This window comes from Hirundo rustica, chromosome 27 (genome assembly GCF_015227805.2).
Source record: "Hirundo rustica isolate bHirRus1 chromosome 27, bHirRus1.pri.v3, whole genome shotgun sequence".
In the NCBI taxonomy this organism is placed as follows: Eukaryota; Metazoa; Chordata; class Aves; order Passeriformes; family Hirundinidae; genus Hirundo; species Hirundo rustica.
The window spans coordinates 2,118,912-2,138,993 of NC_053476.1; the positions used below are offsets into that span (position 1 = coordinate 2,118,912).

The window sequence follows — 20,082 nt, forward strand, 5'->3', positions numbered from 1 at the left end:
AATAGTAAGGTTGTGTTAATGTGGTTTATTCCACAGAAGAGGAGAGAATCTGCAGCTCTCCCAGCTGATATCAGCTGAGGAAAGTTTTGGAGAGAAACTGTGCTCCACATTAAAATGCCCTCTGTTAAAAGAAGCACATTTGCATGTGGAATTATCCCGAATTATGAAAGAAGAATATTGTCCTGTAAGGAATCCAGTGATACCAAAATAATGGAAGATGATTAGAAGCAGAACTCTTTGGTACAGTGCATTTTAACAGTACTACCTCTATTCACCAAAAGATTAATTTGTGTTCTTATTTGATTGTCCTCAGACAACCTCTGAAAATGTCCAGGGCTTGAGCCACTGTCCCTGGAGATATTCAACAGCTGCCTGCACATGGTCCTTGGCAAAGAGCTCCAGACAATCCTGTTAGAGCAGGGGAGACCAAATCACCTCCAGAGCTCCCTTCCAAGCTCTGTTGTTCTCTATTGCTGGGATACCTTTCTCATCCTGTGGGAAATGATAAGAAGTTTAAAATTTCTCTATATACCTTTAGTCAGGAGTTTTGTTCACCTTTGCCCAGGGTGAAAGGAACTGAAGTTTCTTTCCAAATGACTGTTCCAGCATTCAAGGCCTGATGAGCTTAACAACCCAGCAGACTGTGACTTGCATAGAAGGTACATAAACAATAATGATCATAAATTAACATCAGCTCTAAACATCACCCCTGGCATGGTCAGAGACACCTAGTTTGGGAAAAGATCGATAAGAGCCCAAAGAATGACAATCTAACTGACATCAAAGGTGAAGGGATCAATAGGAAACCAAATACGACAAACTGTATAACTTGGCATCAATGAACATTGAACCAATGAATTTCCATGGCTTTTGACTGTTTGAGCATGAGAAAAATCTAGTGAAATCCTTGTGTGATGAATGTCTTTTCCCAGCACAAGCCATGCAATGTGTGGATGTAATTATTTCTTTGGTACATCTTGGACAGAATAAAGTAATGCCTTCAACTTCTAACACTAGAAAATGCTGTTGGAGAGTTTTTGCTTTTCCCCTAGTTTCAGTGAAAAGATCAAGCACAGCGTGAACTTCAATAAAACTTTTTAAGTAATTGGAGGAAAATTTTCACCTCTAGCACATTCTATTTATTTTTCCTCCCGCTTGGTGTGGCTCACACACAGAGTGTGGTATCTGACATCTGTCCTGCCGAGCAAGTCAGAATGGTCAGAGCTCTCTCCAGTGGCAGAGAACATTCAAAGCAACCTGAAAGAATAAATCTATTTCCAAGAGGTTACACAGGAAAACATCGTGAAGAGCTCCATGAGAATGGGCAATATTAAATAGCTTTTTGTACCGCTGAATCCTTCTGTTCTCTTATACAGCATGAAAAATACAATGTAATAATCATATTCCTGCATCTGCTGAGCATAATCTGACCTGTTTTCTGTCCTCCAATACAAGAAAGTTCCTGACAAAATCAGATCAAATGTAAACAGAAACTCATTAGGACTATGGTTAAGTACATGACTCTAAAGCAAGTTCTCTTTCTCTCTCTCCTTTATGTTTCAGACAGCAGATATGGTCTGAACTGAAGCATTGGGAACCTGATCTTCCCCTGCAAAACTCTTCAGGATTGAGGAGTGCAGTGCCCTTGGGAATGGCTGTCTTACAAAGCACAGCTTTGAAAATAGATGTCAAATCTGTGATTTCTCTACAGAGGGCCTTAGCTGGTTCCTGGCTGTGCCAAAGCCTCCCACAATCAGGGCACTTCCTCTTTTGTGACCTGTACAGAAATATAACCTGCAAGGACACAGAATAGAGACATCCCAGCCTTCATTAAGAGGCCATCTCTATCAGGCATTTTGCACATACAGTTTGATTTGGTGACAAATTGGGTCTCTGGCCATGATGTTCCACCAGCTTGGGAGCGCTGCTAGATCATCCTTGGGAGAATCCCTTCGGTTCACACTTGAGAGTTTCTGTCCTCCTCCCAATCCCCTTGTCAATGCCCACAGCCCCACTCATCATGAGGAGCATCTATAGGAACATACACAGGGTTAGGCACCAGAGTCATAGGAACAGCCCGAGCAGCATTGTCACCACTGGCCCCACACCTAACACAACTCATGCTTAGATCAGATTGGTTTCCAAAGCACTCTGGGCAGATCTGGTCTTATCTCAACCCTTCATGCCCCACACTGGGTGACAAATTAGGTTGCTGTGGTTTAGGAATGGTGTTTCCCAATTTAGTGTTCCCACTGACCCACTCCAAACCAGGCCTGAGGGGCTTTCAAAGGATCACAGGAAGGGTGAATATGGAGAGGGCTTAAAAGAAAGATGGGGACCACACAGACGAGAGACACCCTGGAGGGCATCAAGAGCTTCAAGTTCTGCTCCTCCTGCCCCACCTCCAGCCCCAGTGCTGTCACAGACAGAGGGAGGGACCAGGAGGGCCTGGGCCTGAGTGCAGTGCCAGAGGCGCAGGCAGGACAGGGGTGGGCAGAGCTGCTGTGCAGGCAGAGAGAAGGTGGAGAGAGGCCAGACAGAGCGGTTCTGGCCATGTGGAGTGCCCTGTGCGTGGGCTTCTTGCCCATTGTAGGTAAGTGAAGGCAGGGGCCGATGGCCGCAGGAGCTGAGCGTGGCCCTGTGCTCTGCACGGCTCTGGGCAGCTGTGCTGAGCGCTTGCAGCCGGACCTGTTCCCCGGCTCCAGCTGCCCAGCCGTGCCTGAGGAGCACGGGGAGAGCAGCCCTGCTCCTCTTCTGCCTCTGAGCTCGGCACCTCCATCCAAGCTGCCTCCTCTGCAGCCTGGGCACACGCAGGACACCTCCCTGCTGCACTCAGATCTTGGGGCCCAGCGCTTTGCCCTGGCACTGCACACTCTGCTCCTGGGGCACTGCGGCCCCTCTGGCACAGACCAGCTGGAGGATGGCAGCACAGGGACCAAGCCCCATTGCCCGTGACAGCCTTTGTCTTTCCTGGCCTCATCTGGAGCAGTTTCAGGGACAGGAGAGTGGGTCCCTGACCATGCTGACCTGGCAAGGACAAAGGGATTTGTCCCCTGTGATTCCAATTCTTCCTGCTTCTTTCGGGAAAATCAGAAAAGCTTCCTGTCTGACAGGGAAAAGGAGGGAGGGAAATGTGGACTCTCCTTCCCTGTGGGCCTTGATGGCTGCTACCAGCTCTGCCCATCTGTGTCAGCTGGCTTCAAAGAGGAGGATTTTGTCGTCCCCCTGGTCCAAAGCCCCACCAGCATTGCCCTGACTTTTCATGAATCTTGGAGTGCTCATGGCTTGTTCTCGCTCTCTGCAGCAGTCACTGGACAGATGACCTTGGAGCAGCACCCCAGGGAAGTGACCGTGCAAGAGGGAGATGCAGTCACCTTTGAGTGCAGCATGAGGGGAGATGAAATGAGCAGGTACTACATGTACTGGTACCGTCAGGGCCCACGGGGCACTCTGGAATGGATTTACCGTTGGGGTAATAAATATGGAGAAGGTTTCCAAGGACACTTTGTGGGAAGAGTGGAGCGTTCCAGGACCACACTGCAGATCCTGTCAGCAAAGCAAGGGGACTCAGCAACGTATTACTGTGGAGCAGAATCACCCTGGAGCAGCTCTGCAGCAGAGTGAACCAAAAACCAACAGATGGGGAAGACAGATCTCAGCACTTCTTCCTAGCAGCTGCTCCCCGGGCTCCTGTCAGGCAATGGCAGGTGCAGGAAACATCCCTCTGGCTTGGTGGCACTAAAAGGCAGTAGAGGGAGAAGGGCTGGTGCCAGTTATGGTGCAGGAGGATCTGTTCTGGGAGCTGCAGAGGCTCTTTGGGGAAGTGCAGCTTTAGTGCACCTTGCCTGAGCTCCTGTCCAGCACAGCCTCATTTTTCCTCTGTGCCTTGCCTTGCCTCCCAGCCCTCTTTTTTCTCAGGGACTCTCAGCCCAGCCTTGGGAAGTGGGAATTGTGCTTAGCCACATTTACAGCCTCCTACAATAGGATAAAAGAGCCTTGGTGGGTAAGGAGAGAGTGGATGTTGTGCATTCTTCATTCAGTTGTGCTTTCAGCAATGATTTCTTTGAAAAACTCCTGGACATAATAGAAGTCTTTTATTATAGATGAGAGATAGACTCAGTAACATGGATTGTACAATGCAAGGGTACAAGTTCCTTGTTCCAGCCTCTCCCCGTGGGGGCTGGGAAATGAAATTCTTGAAGGCTGGTGTGACTGCCAAAGCCTGAGGTGAATAAAGCATTCAGGACCTCAGCCCTGTCCCCTGTCCTGTGTCACCTGGTCCCCATCCCATTTAGCTGTGGGCCCACATTCTCCCTGCCTCGTTTGTCCATGCAGCCTCCTGGCATGCTGACCTGACCCTTGCTCACTGGGGAGGAATCCTCTTCAGCTCAGCACTGCTGAGACTGGGGACTACTGTGTCCCCTGCTGGGCTCCCAAGCCTGGGAAGGACAGGGACAGAGGCAAACAAATGCAGTGAAGGGCCGTGAAGACAAGGAAGGGAACAGCTGACATACAAGGAGAACCTAGAAGATCTGGGTTGGTTTCGCATGGAGAAGAAAATGTTGAAGAGGCTCTGACACTGTGTTGAAGTAGCTGAGACTCTGAAAGTTCCAGTCTTGAGGACATTGAGAAATGAACAGGACCAGGCTGTGGGCACCTACTGCCCGTGGCCCCATCAGGCAGCTCAGCCCCACACAGCTGCTCACTCAGTCACCCTCACTGCGATGGGGGAAACAAACGGGTGTAACATTTGCAGGTTTCCTGGTTCCTTTCCAGCTTTGGAACGTGCAGCCTGAGGAGGACACAGGGTTGTCCTCAACAATCCTGTAGCACAAGTTATTTCTGGAAGTCCTCAGCGAAAAACGCTGAGAAAGGCAAGAGCTAACTGCAATATTCTCCTGCTTACAAGAAGGAGCAGAGCCTGAGACGTTGAGCTCTGACCTCAGGGCTGCTTGGTCCTGATCATGCACCTCCAAGCAGCTCTTCCCAGCTCTGAATGCCCCATAAGAACAGAAAATCTGTAGATGGTTTCTCCTTCAATGAAACCAGACAATGAACCATGTCTGGAAGTGGAATCAGCCAGAATCCAAGAGAAATTCCAGCCCCTGCATGGGACCTGAGTTTTGAAGAATGAACTTTCCTGCACCACTGACCACTCGTCTGCACCATCTGCACCGGGCACCGGGGTGTAGGGATCCAGCACAGGACAAGCACTCAGGGACTGTGTGAGCAAGAGTTGCTGATCAGGCACAGAGCTGACCTGCTTTTCTCTGCAGCAGGATCTGCCATGGACTAGGTGAGGGCACACCTTAGGCAAAGTATAAAAGAATAAATTCCCTTTGTGATTCTCTGCTCAGCGTCCTTGTGTCCCTGCTCAGGTGAGAAACCACTGACAGAAGTGGCAAAGTCAGTTTCCTCCCTGGCCCAAATCATCTGCACAGCCATGAGGGTACCTGAGAGCCTTTCACAGGGTCACAGAAGGAGTGACTTTTGAAGATGCCTCACTTCTACAAAGAGGACTTCAGAGCAACAGGGGAACAGACTTTTTTACACAGTCTGCAGTGATTGAAAAAAGGGTAAGAGTTTGACACAAAAAGAAGGTGGATGCAAAACAGAAATTGTTTAAACTTAGGATGCTGGAAAAGATGGTCCTGAGAAATTGTACCGGCTCCAAACCTGAAAAGAGATTGGGCAGGGCTTGAGCAGCCCAATCAATTTGCAGATCTCCGTGATCATAGCAGAAGGGCTGGACTAGATGACCTTTAAATTTCACTTCCAACCCAAACTATCCTGTGGTTTAAGCCTCTGTATATTTCTATCCATTGATGAGGGAACATCTCCCCCCCAAGCCCAGGCTTTCTCTTCTCCATGGAAAACAGGCCCAGCACTGTCAGCCTTTCCTCATGCAAGAGCTCCAGCAGTGTCATTATCATCTTCATGGCCCTTCAGTGGCCTCTCTCCAGTAGATGCAACTCCCTGTTCTAGGGGCACTCAAGATGTGCCCGCAGTGCTTAAGTGTGACCTCAGCAGTGCCGAGGAGAGAGGAGCCATCAGCTCCCTCAGCCGCTGGCAGCCTTTGGCCTGAGGCAGCCGCGGATCGCGGTGACCTGCTGTGCCACGAGGGCGAATTTCTGGGCGCGCTGGCCACGAAGCCCTCGGGTCCCTCAGCAGAAGGCGCTCCCGAAGCGAGCAGCGTTGCTTTGTGCCCGGGGCGGGTGTGTCGGGGCGGGCAGAGGCGCCGGCGCTGCCCCGGCGAGGCGGGGCCGGGCGGGAGCGGCCCGAGCGCGGCTCCGCTCGGCTCCTGGGCGGCTGCCGCCGAGCCGGGGCCGGGCACGATGGCGGCCGGGCCGGGGCCGTGGCTGCTGGCCTTGGCCTTGGCCTTGTGGCCCGCAGGTGAGAGCCGGGCGGGGAGGGCAGCGAGCCCGGGCCGGGCCAACGAGCGACAGCGACTGCGACAGGAGCAGGAGCACGACCAGGGAGCGGGACAAGGGCAGCGACTGGGAAAGGACGGGAGCAGAGGTCGGGTCGGGAGCACGGGCAGAGGCCGGGCACACACAGGGACAGGGGCTGTGGGCCGGGGCTGGCGGCTGTGGCTGTGCCGGGCCGGGGGCACCGGGACACCGGGACAAGGCCTCGGTCCGTGCTCGGCGCTGCCCGATCCCTGCGCTCTCCCTCCGCAGGGCTCCGCGCACAGCCGAGGCTGCAGGAGGCCGGCGGAGCGCTGCGAGTGGCCGGGGACTCCATCACCCTCTCCTGCCGTGGCTCCGGATTCACCTTTAGGAATTATGCAATTTTGTGGTACCGTCAGGCACCCGGAGCCCGGCCGGAGTGGATATCCGTTGTCAGCTCTCTGTCGGGCAGTGTAAAGGAATACGGGGCAGCAGTGAAGGGTCGGGCCGAGACTTCCCGGGACAATTCCCGGTCCGAGGTTTATCTCTCCCTTCTGACCCTGCACCCCCGCGACTCTGCCCGATACTTCTGTGCTGTTCACACGGGGACAGGAAAGCCAGCTGAGCTTTAACACAAACCAGCTCGGGTCTGGCTCAGCACCCAAGACATTTGGAGATGGTGAATTCCAGAGTGTTTCAAGGCTGTTCTTAAGAAATCGGGACCATCCCATGCACCACAAGTGATCCAGGGCTTTCATCAAGAGCTCCTTTCCCAGCAGTGAGGCTTTCCTTCCGAGTCCTAATTGCAAAGTTTCATGCTGTAGGGGAGGTTCAAGGTTTTTCTGTTATCCTGTCAGCGTGGTGACTGCCTGGCTCCAGTCCCACTCTGCCTTCCTTGGCCCCCTTCTTAAGTGGAACACACAAATCACCTGGGCTTTGACAACACCTTTGCCAGCTTCCTTTGACCCTTTTGGGGGCCATCTCCTTGCACCACTGAGAGCAAAGCAGTGAGTCAATGGGTCTGATTTACTTTCAGGCGCATTTCGAGGTGATGAGATCCAAGCAACAAGCTCTGCAGTGTGGTGGCCAGCAGGGAACACTGGGACTCCGTTGCACTTAGAGCTCCAAAGCCTCGTGTATTTGCATGGCCGGGTATCTGCAGTGTCCTGGTGAACCCCTGCAGTGCCTGCTGCAGTGCCAGGCCCGGGGAGGCTCCAGCAGCCACACAGCCCCTTTTGCCCACAGCAGGATTTCCTGCCAGGCTGACGAGAGCTCTGGGACACTGACCATCAGCAGGCTGGAGCTGGGGGACAGTGCACTGTATCACTGCACCCTGGAGGGACTGCAGCGAGAGACACTTGGGGTGTGCCTGAAGTACATCAGCTTCCTCCCCTTCTGCATGTTCACGTGGGTCCCAGCGCATGCAGTGGAGAGTCAGTGGGTGGCTGTGCCTGGAGTCAGAGAATCGGGGCCCCATTAGTCCTGGGGGCTCGTCAAGAAGAGGAGTGAAAGGCAGGGGAGAGAGAAAAGAGGATGTTTTCCATTTAAAGGGAGCTGTGTTGACCATCTGGTCCAATTGATGAACCACTTTCAGGGCTGTACAAAAGTTGCAGCATGTTTCAAGTGACGTTGTCCAAACATCTCTTAAACACTGACAGGCTTGGGGCACTGACCACCTCTCTAGGATGCCTGTGTCAATGTTTCACTATGCTCTCAGTAAAGAAATGCTTGCTAATACCCAGCCTAAACCTCCTCTAGTCCAGCTCTTGACCACTGTCACATGGCCTATCACTGTATACCAGGGAGAACATCCCTCCACTCCCCCTCCTAAAGAGGCTGAGACAAAGATGAGGCCCTTGGGCTCCTTTTTTCCAGACTAGAGAAATCATATCTGGCCATGCACCTGACTGCTTTTCCCAGCCTCAAGTCCCCATTCTCAGAGGGCTTCTCTACCCTCTCCATCTCCTTTTTCTGCCCCTGTCCTAACGATCCCCACCACCAGGCAGCATGTCCAAGTACCCAGGGAAAGAGGGAGGAGGGCAAGGATGCAGACAGTCTGTGGATGAATATTGTGGAGTAGGGCAATGCTCCCCAGCAGGGTGGTTGCAGTCAGGACAATGACACTGTCAGGACTCAGAGCTGTCCCCTCCTGTGGTCACAGGGAGAGCCCTGAGCTGAGGAGGAGGACACAGGGCAGAGAATGTCCTGGCTCTGCTGAGCAGCCTGGTCCCTGCAGACTCCTGGGTTGCCTTTGCTGATGGGCAGGGGTGCAGGAGGGCTGTGACAGGAAGAGGCAGCTGCAGAAGTGTCCTCACTGGGGAGTGAGTCGGTGCTGGGAGCAGGGTGAGGAGCACTTTGGCTTAGGGGTGCTCTGGCCAAGCCAAGCTGAGATCCTGAGGTGTCGTGTGTGGGAGCAGCAGCTCAGCAGAGCCAGGGCCAGGGGGCAGGGGAAGGACAAGCTGGCAGCCTCCCTGCTCATCTCCAAAGTGCCAGCAGCAGCCTGTGAGATTTCCTGAGAGAAAGGCCAGGGTTGGTTCCTCAGAGGCACATCACATTTTGCCCAGCACAGCATTTCCTGGTAAAAAAACAGTCTGTTCTTGCACCATGCAGAATGAGAGACACCCTGGAGGGCAGCAAGAGCTTCAAGTTCTGCTCCTTCTGCCCCACCTCCAGCCCCAGTGCTGTCACAGACAGAGGGAGGGACCAGGAGGGCCTGGGCCTGAGTGCAGTGCCAGAGGCGCAGGCAGGGCAGGGGTGGGCAGAGCTGCTGTGCAGGCAGAGAGAAGGTGGAGAGAGGCCAGACAGAGCGGTTCTGGCCATGTGGAGTGCCCTGTGCGTGGGCTTCTTGCCCATTGTAGGTAAGTGAAGGCAAGGGCTGATGGCCCCAGGAGCTGAGCGTGGCCCTGTGCTCTGCACGGCTCTGGGCAGCTGTGCTGAGCGCTTGCAGCCGGACCTGTTCCCCGGCTCCAGCTGCCCAGCCGTGCCTGAGGAGCACGGGGAGAGCAGCCCTGCTCCTCTTCTGCCTCTGAGCTCGGCACCTCCATCCAAGCTGCCTCCTCTGCAGCCTGGGCACACACAGGGCACCTCCCTGCTGCACTCAGATCTTGGGGCCCAGCGCTTTGCCCTGGCACTGCACACTCTGCTCTGGGGCACTGCGGCCCCTCTGGCACAGACCAGCTGGAGGATGGCAGCACAGGGACCAAGCCCCATTGCCCGTGACAGCCTTTGTCTTTCCTGGCCTCATCTGGAGCAGTTTCAGGGACAGGAGGGTGGGTCCCTCACCCTCCTGTCCTGGCAAGGACAAAGGGATTTGTCCCCTGTGATTCAAATTCTTCCTGCTTCTTTCGGGAAAATCAGAAAAGCTTCCTGTCTGACAGGGAAAAGGAGGGAGGGAAATGTGGACTCTCCTTCCCTGTGGGTCTTGATGGCTGCTACCAGCTCTGCTCATCTGTGTCAGCTGGCTTCAAAAAGGAGGATTTTGTCCTCCCCCTGGACCAAAGCCCCACCAGCATTGCCCTGACCTCTGCTGAATCTTGGAGTGCTCATGGCTTCTTCTCGCTCTCTGCAGCAGTCATTGGGCAGGTGACCTTGGAGCAGCACCCCAGGGAAGTGACCGTGCAAGAGGGAAATGCAGTCACCTTTGAGTGCAGCATGAGGGGAGGTGATATGAGCAGGTACTACATGTACTGGTACCGTCAGGGCCCACGGGGCACTCTGGAATGGATTTACCGTGAGGGTGATAAATATGGAGAAGGTTTCCAAGGACACTTTGTGGGAAGAGTGGAGCGTTCCAGGACCACACTGCAGATCCTGTCAGCAAAGCAAGGGGATGCAGCAACATATTACTGTGGAGCAAGAATCACCCTGGAGCAGCTCTGCAGCAGAGTGAACCAAAAACCAACAGATGGGGAAGACAGATCTCAGCACTTCTTTCTAGCAGCTGCTCCCCGGGCTCCTGTCAGGCAATGGCAGGTGCAGGAAACATCCCTCTGGCTTGGTGGCACTAAAAGGCAGTAGAGGAAGAAGGGCTGGTCCCAGTTATGGTGCAGGAGGATCTGTTCTGGGAGCTGCAGAGGCTCTTTGGGGAAGTGCAGCTTTAGTGCACCTTGCCTGGGGTCCTGTCCAGCGCAGCCTCATTTCTCCTCTGTGCATTGGCTGTAGAGCCATGGGATGATGGAGATGTGTTGCTGTAGCTTCCAGAGTGCTGTGGTGGATGGGGCCAGGGTGTTTAAGAAAGTCAGATCAGCAGAGATGACTGCTCTAGGTGGCTGCTACAGAGCACTTGATCAGGAAGAAGGAGTTGAGAAGGGTGGTGAGTTGGCTTTGGTTGTCCTCCAGGGGCTCAGCAAGCTGCTGTCTCAGTGCCCCTACTCCTTAATTAGACCAGGTGAAAATTATGCAGTTGAGGCTTGTGGTTTGAGATTAGGACAGGGACATGTTGCAGGAGTGCCAGTATGGGCAAATACATGGACTTGGAGAAATAAATTTAATTTTCTGTGAATCCAATCAGAATGGATAATGAGAAAAAAAGGACAAATTGAAAAACCTCTCTTCTACCCAGTCATTTCGCAGGAATGGGGAATGCATCTTTCTGTTAAATACACATTTTCTCTGCCACTTCTTCCTTCTGCTGCCCTTCTCCTTCTCCAGAGCGCTGAGTCCACCACAGAGGAGACATTTCTCCAGGAAGTTTTCAACTTTGGTTCATTGCACTGACTGCAGTTCTCCACAGACTTCTGCAGTGTGGGTCTGTAGTTAACAGTGCAGTCCTTCAGGAATAGACAGCTTCAGTGTGGGCACCTGCAGGTTGTCACAGAAAAGCTGCTGTGATATGGGCTACTTCTTCCATGAGACCACAGTTCCTGTCGGGAACTGGCTCCAACATGAGCTCTTCATGAAGTCTCAGAGCTTCTCAGGACATATCCAGTGTCTTCTGTGTGTGGAACTCTATGGGCTGTAGGGTCAATGTCTGCTCCAGCATCACTTGGCATCACCTGCACCACCATGGCGTTCACTGTGCACATCAGAGTTATCTCCTGGCCCTCCTTCCTCAGGGACTCTCAGCATGACTTTGGGAAGTGGGAGTCTTGCTTAGCCACATTTACTGTGTTCTACAGTGAGACAAAGGGTCTGGGTGGATGCGAAGACAGTGGACGTTGTGTATTCTTCATTTAGTTGTGCTCTCAGCTCTGACTTCCCTGGGAACCTTCTCAACAAAGTCCTTTGTTACGGACTAGAAAACAACTCAGTTACATGGGGTTTATTTCAGGAGTAGCTATTGTGTGAGCCATCCTCTTCGCCAGGGCTCCAGGAAATTAAATACCTGAAGGCTGGTGTGACTGCCAAAGCCTGAGGTGAATAAAGCATTCAGGACCTCAGCCCTGTCCCCTGTCCTGTGTCACCTGGTCCCCATCCCATTCAGCAGTGAGCCCACATTTTCCCTGCCTCGTTTGTCCATGCAGCCTCCTGGCATGCTGACCTGACCCTTGCTCACTCAGGAGGAATCCTCTTCAGCTCAGCACTGCTGAGACTGGGGACTACTGTGTCCCCTGCTGGGCTCCCAAGCCTGGGAAGGACAGGGACAGAGGGGAACAAAAGCAGTAAAAAAAAAGAAACCAAGGAGGATAATGTTACTTTTAGTGTAGAAAATCCCCTGGAACAGTATTAGATGTTCAGAAGTACAGAACAGTGTAAAGGAAGAGGAAAATAAAACCCCAGCACTTCAAAGGCATGAAAGAGGAGACATCACCTGGCACTGAAAAACCCACAAATGTTTTTGTAGAACCATCTAGCACAGTGTGACGTACGTTCCACAGTGATTGAAAACAACTGAACCACCACACACAAACTGTCTCCCTCCCTTCCTTTGAAGGGGGAAACATGGTGGCCCTACCTTGTCTAGTTTTCCTCAGACAACTCTGTGCACATGCACCAATTTGATTCCTGGAATTACTCAAACACCAGGAAAGCCCTCCTTTTTCCCAAGACCAATATTTCCACCATTCAACCTGAGAACTTGGCTCTTGCAAACAGCTCATTTTAGACATTTGATCACCAGCTCCAGTTGAACAAGTGGGCAGGAACCTTCTGTATTTAGGTGTTTCCATTTTAGCTCAGCATTATGTCCTTCCTTTTGTCTCAGAGCACAGAGGAGGCTTTTGGTAAGGACGAAGATCCTTTTAACTTCAGATCCAACAAGGGCCAGAAGCAGGTGCATGAAGAACAAGTCCTGGAGACCAGAAATGGCACTTTCTGGTACGAATCTGTCGGTTTTAGACATCAGAACAGGGGCTGAAGAAGCACTTATGGTTTCTTTGTGTGAAAAGTGCATATTATATGGCTCTACACAAGATATTTACAATATGTATTATGTTGTATTGATTAGTAGTGCTGTGTTCATATTTTGATAGTATGGTAAATGTAGTTTTGTAGTTAAAGTGTTGTCTTTGTAGTTAAAATAGAACCTATGTATGTGGAAAGGGGGTACTTACAAAGAGGTAGCAGACACAGGATATATAAATCTTTCAGAGAAAAAGAATTGAATACTCCCTTATAGAAGAGAATAACTTCTCCTGCCTCAGTCAGCCCTGAAGATGCCTTAGAAATTAAGAGGAAGAAAGTAACACTGACCAGGGAGAATTCTTTTGTTCGAATGGAATTTATGCACCATGTATGAGATGTATAAATATTCAACAGGCTATTGCTTTTAAGAATTAATCCTCTGTTAATGGGTGCCCTTTTTCAGAGCTTATTTACCCAGAAAAGCACCCAGACGTATGTAACTTTGTTTTTATTGCCTCGTATTGTCCTAACCGTAATTGTACAAATTTTTATTACTCTAATTCTATTACTATTTTTATAACCATTTTATTATTATTAAACTTTTGAAATTTTAAAACAAGTGATTGGCGTTTTTCACACTATGTATTTACAATTATGAGTTTTTTAGGAGCCCTTTGTTCATCATTTTGGCTTTCTGACACAAAGCTTGACTTACTGCTTTGTCAAGAGGAACCGTTCTTGCAGTTCAAGGAGCTCATCTCTGATAATGAGCAGCTCTCCTAGACCCTTCCTCTGTCCAGGACCATAACCCATGGGATTCGTCCCATGAGATGCCTCAAGAGCCCAAATTCTGCTCTCTTGAAGCACAGGACTCCAGTCCTGGTTTTGCTCTCTTCTCTGTGGATCCTGAGCTCAAACAGTGCATGGCCACTGCAGCCAAGGCTGCCTCGACCGCCTCACATCCATAATTTAAAACTTATAGGAATTTGGAACAAGGGGTGTCATATTCTCCACTCCACAAGAGGTTCCTGCCTTCCTTCACAGACATCCATCTTTCAAGCTAGGACAGCCACCACCACCCATGGGAAGCAGCACAGGCAGCAGCTGGAGCAGTCACGAACTCACAAAGAGTACATTTATTTCCATGACCTTGCTGACCGGGGGCAATCCCTGAGCAACAGCCAGGCAGAGGCAAAGAGAGACAGATGTCTAAACTGGGCCCATGCTAGAGGATCCCTGGGCCTATCAGGGTAATTCCCAGCTGGGAGGTCACTTAAACAATTCATGATCCTCATCAGTCTTCTGCTTTTATTCCATTACTCCCAACCCTTCCATAGCCATCCTGTTATGTCCCAAGACTCCCATCACATTACCATAAGCAGCCAGAAGAAGAGAAGTAGGGGAAAGAAGACTGCACTGTAAGAAATTTTTTGAAATAACACAACAAGTACTGATTATTCTCTTGCTTTCTATCAAGCCTAACTCCCTCAGACTTTTCAGAGGTGTCATGTAAGCCCCAAGTTCTCATTTACAACTCAACCTTTCTGATATTATTTATGATCCTTCCTTGAAATCCATATGGTGTTTGTTAATGTGGTACGTTAGGTCACAAACCACTGAAGAAGTCACGTGACTGCCTGTGTAATCCAAAATTCTGTGTAGAGAAACAGAGACAGTTTTTGCTATGAAATATATCATTGTGTTTTCTTCTGGGAGTATCACGATGATATAAACAGCATAGGGACTTGTACAGAAACAAAGAGGGAAAAAAGATGAAATATTTTGGGAAAGAAAGAAGATGGATGATTGTAATAATTAAAAAGAGAAATAGAACCCTCTTTCTATGTTTCCTTTTGCCCTGAAATGGTGAAAGAGCTTATGGGGATTCTAAAAGATAGAAGAAAGGGAGAAGTTGAAAATTCTATACTCAATCAAGCTAACTGGAATCACTCAACTATTCACTGAACTTTTTTCCAGCGTTGGAAGTAAATGTACATCTGGATCCTCTCCTGGACTTGTGCCCACAGATAATTTGGACTAATGGCTTTTCATCCCCTGTTTTTACAACACTTTTGAACACCATGAGGAAAGAGTGAGTTATTGGACTAAGTCTTACCAGTGTGGAGACATCTAAGCTTATATTTGGACCAGGGACGATTCTCACAGTTTTACCAAGTAAGTGACATTTCTTTATTTCTAAATTTTTCTTTTCAGATGAGGTGGGGCTGAAATAAACAATTTAATGGTTTGGGTTCACTGAAAGGCTTTTCAGCTGCAAAAATACCTTGAGTGCACTTGCTCTTCAGCCAGGCATTCAAGCCAAATCCTCAGCTTGGATCTGCTCAGGAAGGTTTCCCAGAAACAAACATAGCATAGCACCATTATTCCATGATCCCCAAACACCACCAGGGCTCTACTTCGCATATGATGACTTCTTCCCAGTTTGGGCAGCACTCTGGCTGAAATCTCCTGTCAAGTGTCCAATTCTCCAGTGGACTTCCACTGACTGGCTTGGGGCAGGAATGCAGAGCTCAGAGAAGAGCTCACAGTGGTGAGGAGTTTTGAGACAGATCTGTAACTGCCTGCTTTGGGATGTTCTGGTTTGCCATTAGCACCACTCTCACAGTGTCCCCAGGTAAGCAATTCCACTGCCCTGGGGACAGAGGAGGGAGGAGGTTAAATAGCCTTGGGCTTAAATTCTCACAAGAGCCTGGTATCCAAGAGCTCCTGGAATGAAAGACAATTGGCTCCCAGGTTGTGTGGGTTCTGAAAGACCAATGTGATAGTAGGGATTATAAGAAGCTCTAGGTATTCCAATCTTTATTTGGAATTCCAGGATGTATTATGTGCATGTCACGCCAAAATTTTTTCGGGGAATGTGAACGTTGGGGTGGTGAAGGGGTGTTTGATGTTGATCTGTGTTATCCTAAAGATTCAGATGCATCCCTCAGGAATTGCTGCTGGTCTTTCAGAGGTCTGCATGATTTCAAGTGACTGCAAGAATATCCCATGTTATTTTACATCCCTAAAGCCTCCTGCTCTCCTTCCACAAAGACATGCGACTCCCTTGGGTGCGGCCTAATATCTGTCCATGTCTGTAGGATATGTTGCATGGGAATAAATGTGTATTTAGGAACAATCTTGGTGCAGTTCCAATTTCAAAGGAACAAAGGAATGCCAATTTACCATTCTGAAGAAAGACTTCTTCTTTCCATGCTCTTCCATGATTTTCTTTTTTTAAGACGGGACCTTTTCAGAGCTACACAGAGACTCTGGAATAATGTTTGGCAAAAAAAGTAACTGGGCCTGATGAAGGTCCCTTTTGAGTCTGCTGAAATACTGAGAAAGTTGAAGCAAAATTTCCAGCATGTGAGCAACCTCCCCCTTTTGGTTTTGAATTCCGTTGGGAGCTGCTAATATGCATTTTAAAATGTTTAGAGCACAAATTCTTCATTATCCAATCTTTTGTGAATTCACAAGATCAAAATGACATAAAATACCAACCATTAGTTTCACTGTGGGATACTCCAGGCATATTCTTTTGAAGCTCAGTGAAGGGCAGAGAAGGTTTCTCTTTTGGTTCGGGTTGGATTATTCCAGATTAAACATTCGCTGAGAATGCTAAGGCCCATTATTTTTAGATTATAGGGCTCCTCCTGGGACTTTATAAGACTAAAGTGAAGGAGAAGTATGACTTTCTGGCCAAAGAAATTGCCAGAACATAAAACACAAATCCCTTCCAGAAGCAGGCAGTGGTAGGAATTCATGGCTGTATTGTCAGGTAATGCAAACTAGTGGCACTCGGGTGAGGATTCTGGGATCAGATAAAACAAATCCTCTGCTCTCTGAACTACAATTGCACTGTGTACAATAATTCTGGCTGATGATCTAGCCCAGGGAGTTATTGCTGAGAAGCAGCTTGCTTGTATTCTGGCTGTTTGGAAAGCCTGGAGAGGAGACCACATGAAAAGCCTTTCAAGGTTTTCTCAGAGAACACAGAATGCACAGGACTGGCAGGCTCTGGACAACCATGGTGGTCCAACACTCGGGAAGGAAATGTTTGATTTCTCTTGGGTGTCTGGTTGCTGTAGGTGTGGACAAGTGTGTGGTTCTGCCAGTTTGTTCAGGAGAGCCAACCCCTGAAGTTGTGGCAGAGCAGGATTTGGCTTTCACCTCAGTTCCTTAGCAGTGGCATAGGGCTGATGGGGAAAGGCTCTAAAATCAGATCCAACTTCCATCAGTACCCTGGGATGGACAAAATGTTAGACCTGAGGGATCCCTTGACCTGACTGCAAGGCAAACAGCACGCAAAATGAAAAGCCAAATGCACCTTTCTTTGCCCAAGAGACCCCTCAGGCTGCTCCTGTCCCAGCAGACACATAAATCTTTGTGGATGTATCTGACAGCATTTAATAAGCTGAGCCCTTTCTGGCAAGGAAGGCTGTGTCACAATGCCATTCAGTTCCATGTTTTTACTCTAGATCAAATTGCTAATCTGAGTTTTGTCCTGATACTGGTTTGTGAGACCACCCTTCATTTTCCAATTATGACCTGACCTACAGGCAAAGGTATTTTCTCCAAAAAAGAAATCATGGTACCACAATGATTTGTTGGCTACTAAATTCTTTTGACACCAATATTTTTCTTGTAAGACAGCTGGGTGTGAGTTTAAACAATCTACTTTTGTTACTTTTGCCTCAATTTCCAAAGAATAATTACATAAAAGGCAGTGATCGATAATGCTACGTATCAGTCACAGCTAGAGTCAATGTGAATTTTGGTCACTCAGCACTCAGACAAGCCTGCGATAAAATCAATCCTGTGCAAATCATGCTTTTCTTTACAGACATGCCAAGCACTTCTGACCCTCAAGTCATTGTGATGACATCAAAGAAATCGGGAGAAGGTGGCAGCACTGGGAAAGCCGCTTGTTTGGCAAGGAACTTCCGTACAAAGAACATCAGCTTGGAGATGCCCTCTGAGGAGGTCTTATATGAACAGAGCACATCCATTTTGACATCAGAGGGGTTGTACAATGCAATCAAAGTGGTCAATGTGACAAAAGACACAGAGCTGACCTGCACGGCCAAATTCGACAACAGCACGATAACATCAGTGCCAGGTACAGGTTGGTGACACAGCTGCCACTTATTTCTGTAGACAGTGGCCTGTGGGGCTTTGTGTTCTCCTTCTTGACACCACTGCCCTGGGCAGCCAGCAGAAATGAAAAAGGCATTTGGCATTTCAGCAGGGAGAGCTGAAAGATGTTTCAAGGCATCTGAAAGAAATGGTTTCAACTATTTAATTACTTGGAGAGACCTTATTTTGCAAAGAAGAGGGAAGACACAACCTATTTGTTCAAAATGTGTATTTCCTTATGACTAAATATCTTACCTTGTAGCAGCAAACCTGCTGCAGCACAAGCTGGAACAGCCTTTCTAAAACCTACACAAAGTTAAAGTTCGGGTGTGGTGTGAGGGTTTTTAAACAAAATAAATTGTTGTATTTTGTGGGTTAGATTTTGTAGTCCTGAAGGTCATTCAAATAGTAAAACTAAAACAATGCAGGAATCCCTCTGTTTCCTGCAAGTGCATATAGAAATTGTCTCCTCAAATTAATGTTGGCATTAATGACTGATCATCTGAGCCACAGCCCTGATCATCTGAGCCCCAACTTTCCTCAAGTTCCTACACGAAATGTCACATGAACATTGCTTTCAACCCTGCATAAAACATGGCCATAGTTTAAAATGCCTTCTCTTTATCAAGCTACAGAAGAGGAGGCTGAAGAACCAGTACCAGGGCCCAGTGACAGGGTTTGCAACAGCACAGACCCCTCAGCTCAAGGTGAGTTACCCAAACAGCTTGGGAAGTTACATTGCTGTCTGGGGGATAAAGACATGGAAATGGATTTTCCTCCAGGACAGAGGAGTCAGAACACAACACATTCAGCAGACACAAGCTGCTGTTCCAAGGTATCTCCTGCACTTACACACAAGCCCCAGGAAACAAAAAGCCATGGAGACAGACCCTGGGCTCCCCTGTTGTTGCCATGTTCTCTCTCATCTGTCCCTCTGCTGCTTTTCCTTTCCCTTAAACTGTCACCTGTGGATTTTTCCCACTTTATGCCAAGATCACAACCTAGATCATGATCTCTCCCCTCTTTTCTGGTCACTGAGCAGATGCTGAAGGGCACAGAGTGAACATGCTGTCCATGGCTGTGTTGGCTTTGAGAGTCCTGCTGGCAAAGAGCATCGCCATCAATACCCTCATGAGTATCAAGTTGTTTCTTTTCTGAGGTAAGCGAGCACACAGCTACCAAACAGTGCTTCATAGACCCGATTTCATTAAATGAGGTTTAATCCCATGTTTGCTCTTCCAGAGATGGGGAATGAAGGCAAGAGGACACCAAAGAAGAGCAGGAAAGAACATGAACCAGCAGCACAAGGGGCTTGAACAAGCAGGGCCAGAGCTGCTGACAGAAACCACCCAGGACACAAGGCAGCACCTTCCCCTGAAGACACTCCATACTGTTCCCTCCTGCCTGGCCAGCTGATTGACACTGAAGAGTGTTAAGGGCTTTTGCTGTTTCCTCTCCTCTGAGAACTGAGGGGAGTGTATTTATCCTCATCCTCCTGCTAAGCAGATCTCCCCACTCTTCTGGCATTTGCACACAAGTGTCCAACCTGCTTCAAGAGCTTTCAAAACTCCAGCGCTCACTCTAGATACATGGCCTTTTAAAAGCACCTTTCCCAGGCATGTTGTGTTACTGCCTCTAGAACTGGAGTGTTAATGCTGAGGGAATTCAAGCCCAGTACTTGCTCTCTGTAGCTTTGGGTTAAATTTAATGATAGGAAGTGTGTATTGCAGATGAGAAGAGCTGTGTAGGATCTGAAGTGATTCAATTCAACCAGATAATGTTCATCTCTTTATTAAGCCTGTATTTCTTCTGCCAAATATATCTCATGTGCATTTTAGGTTCCTGCAGTAGTGATGAAAATAAAGTTGTACTCAGCCAAAATGCTGTGGGATTTCTGTGCTTTTTCTTCTGAAGTTGGGATGGAGGTTGCTGAAATCCAACTCACCTAAAGCCCACAGGGATTTGATACACAGCTTTGGTAATGTAGATTTCCTGTTGGCTAGATTTGTCTTTTCCAGACTCTGTGCAGAGAAGTGTCTCTCTGGCACATTCAAGAGCCTCAGTGAGGACAGTCCTGGCTGAAGGCATGAGGGAGGAAAATGCTCATCTCAGCAGAGAAGAAACCCTGCTGTTGTTTTGCACTCAGTGAGAGGAGGAAGGGGCCACCAAAAAATAATATCGAGTGGTTTGATGGAGTGATAGTTTCCATGGCAACTTGGTTCTTCCCTAACAGAGCCCAGCACACTTCTTCCCCAGCTCATCCCCCTCTCAC

General features: G+C 49.1%; 1 protein-coding gene and 1 gene segment (V, D, J or C); both read left to right on the plus strand.

Annotated features, from left to right (window-relative positions):
* LOC120763919 (M1-specific T cell receptor alpha chain-like) overlaps positions 1-20,082 on the plus strand; it is a 144,122-nt gene that overhangs the window by 34,858 nt on the left and 89,182 nt on the right. The gene's annotated exons all lie outside the window — the stretch shown is intronic.
* Positions 6,336-8,049, plus strand: LOC120763922 (Ig heavy chain V region 914-like). The segment is given in 2 exon segments: positions 6,336-6,393; positions 6,681-8,049. Coding segments are annotated over 2 exon segments (399 nt in total).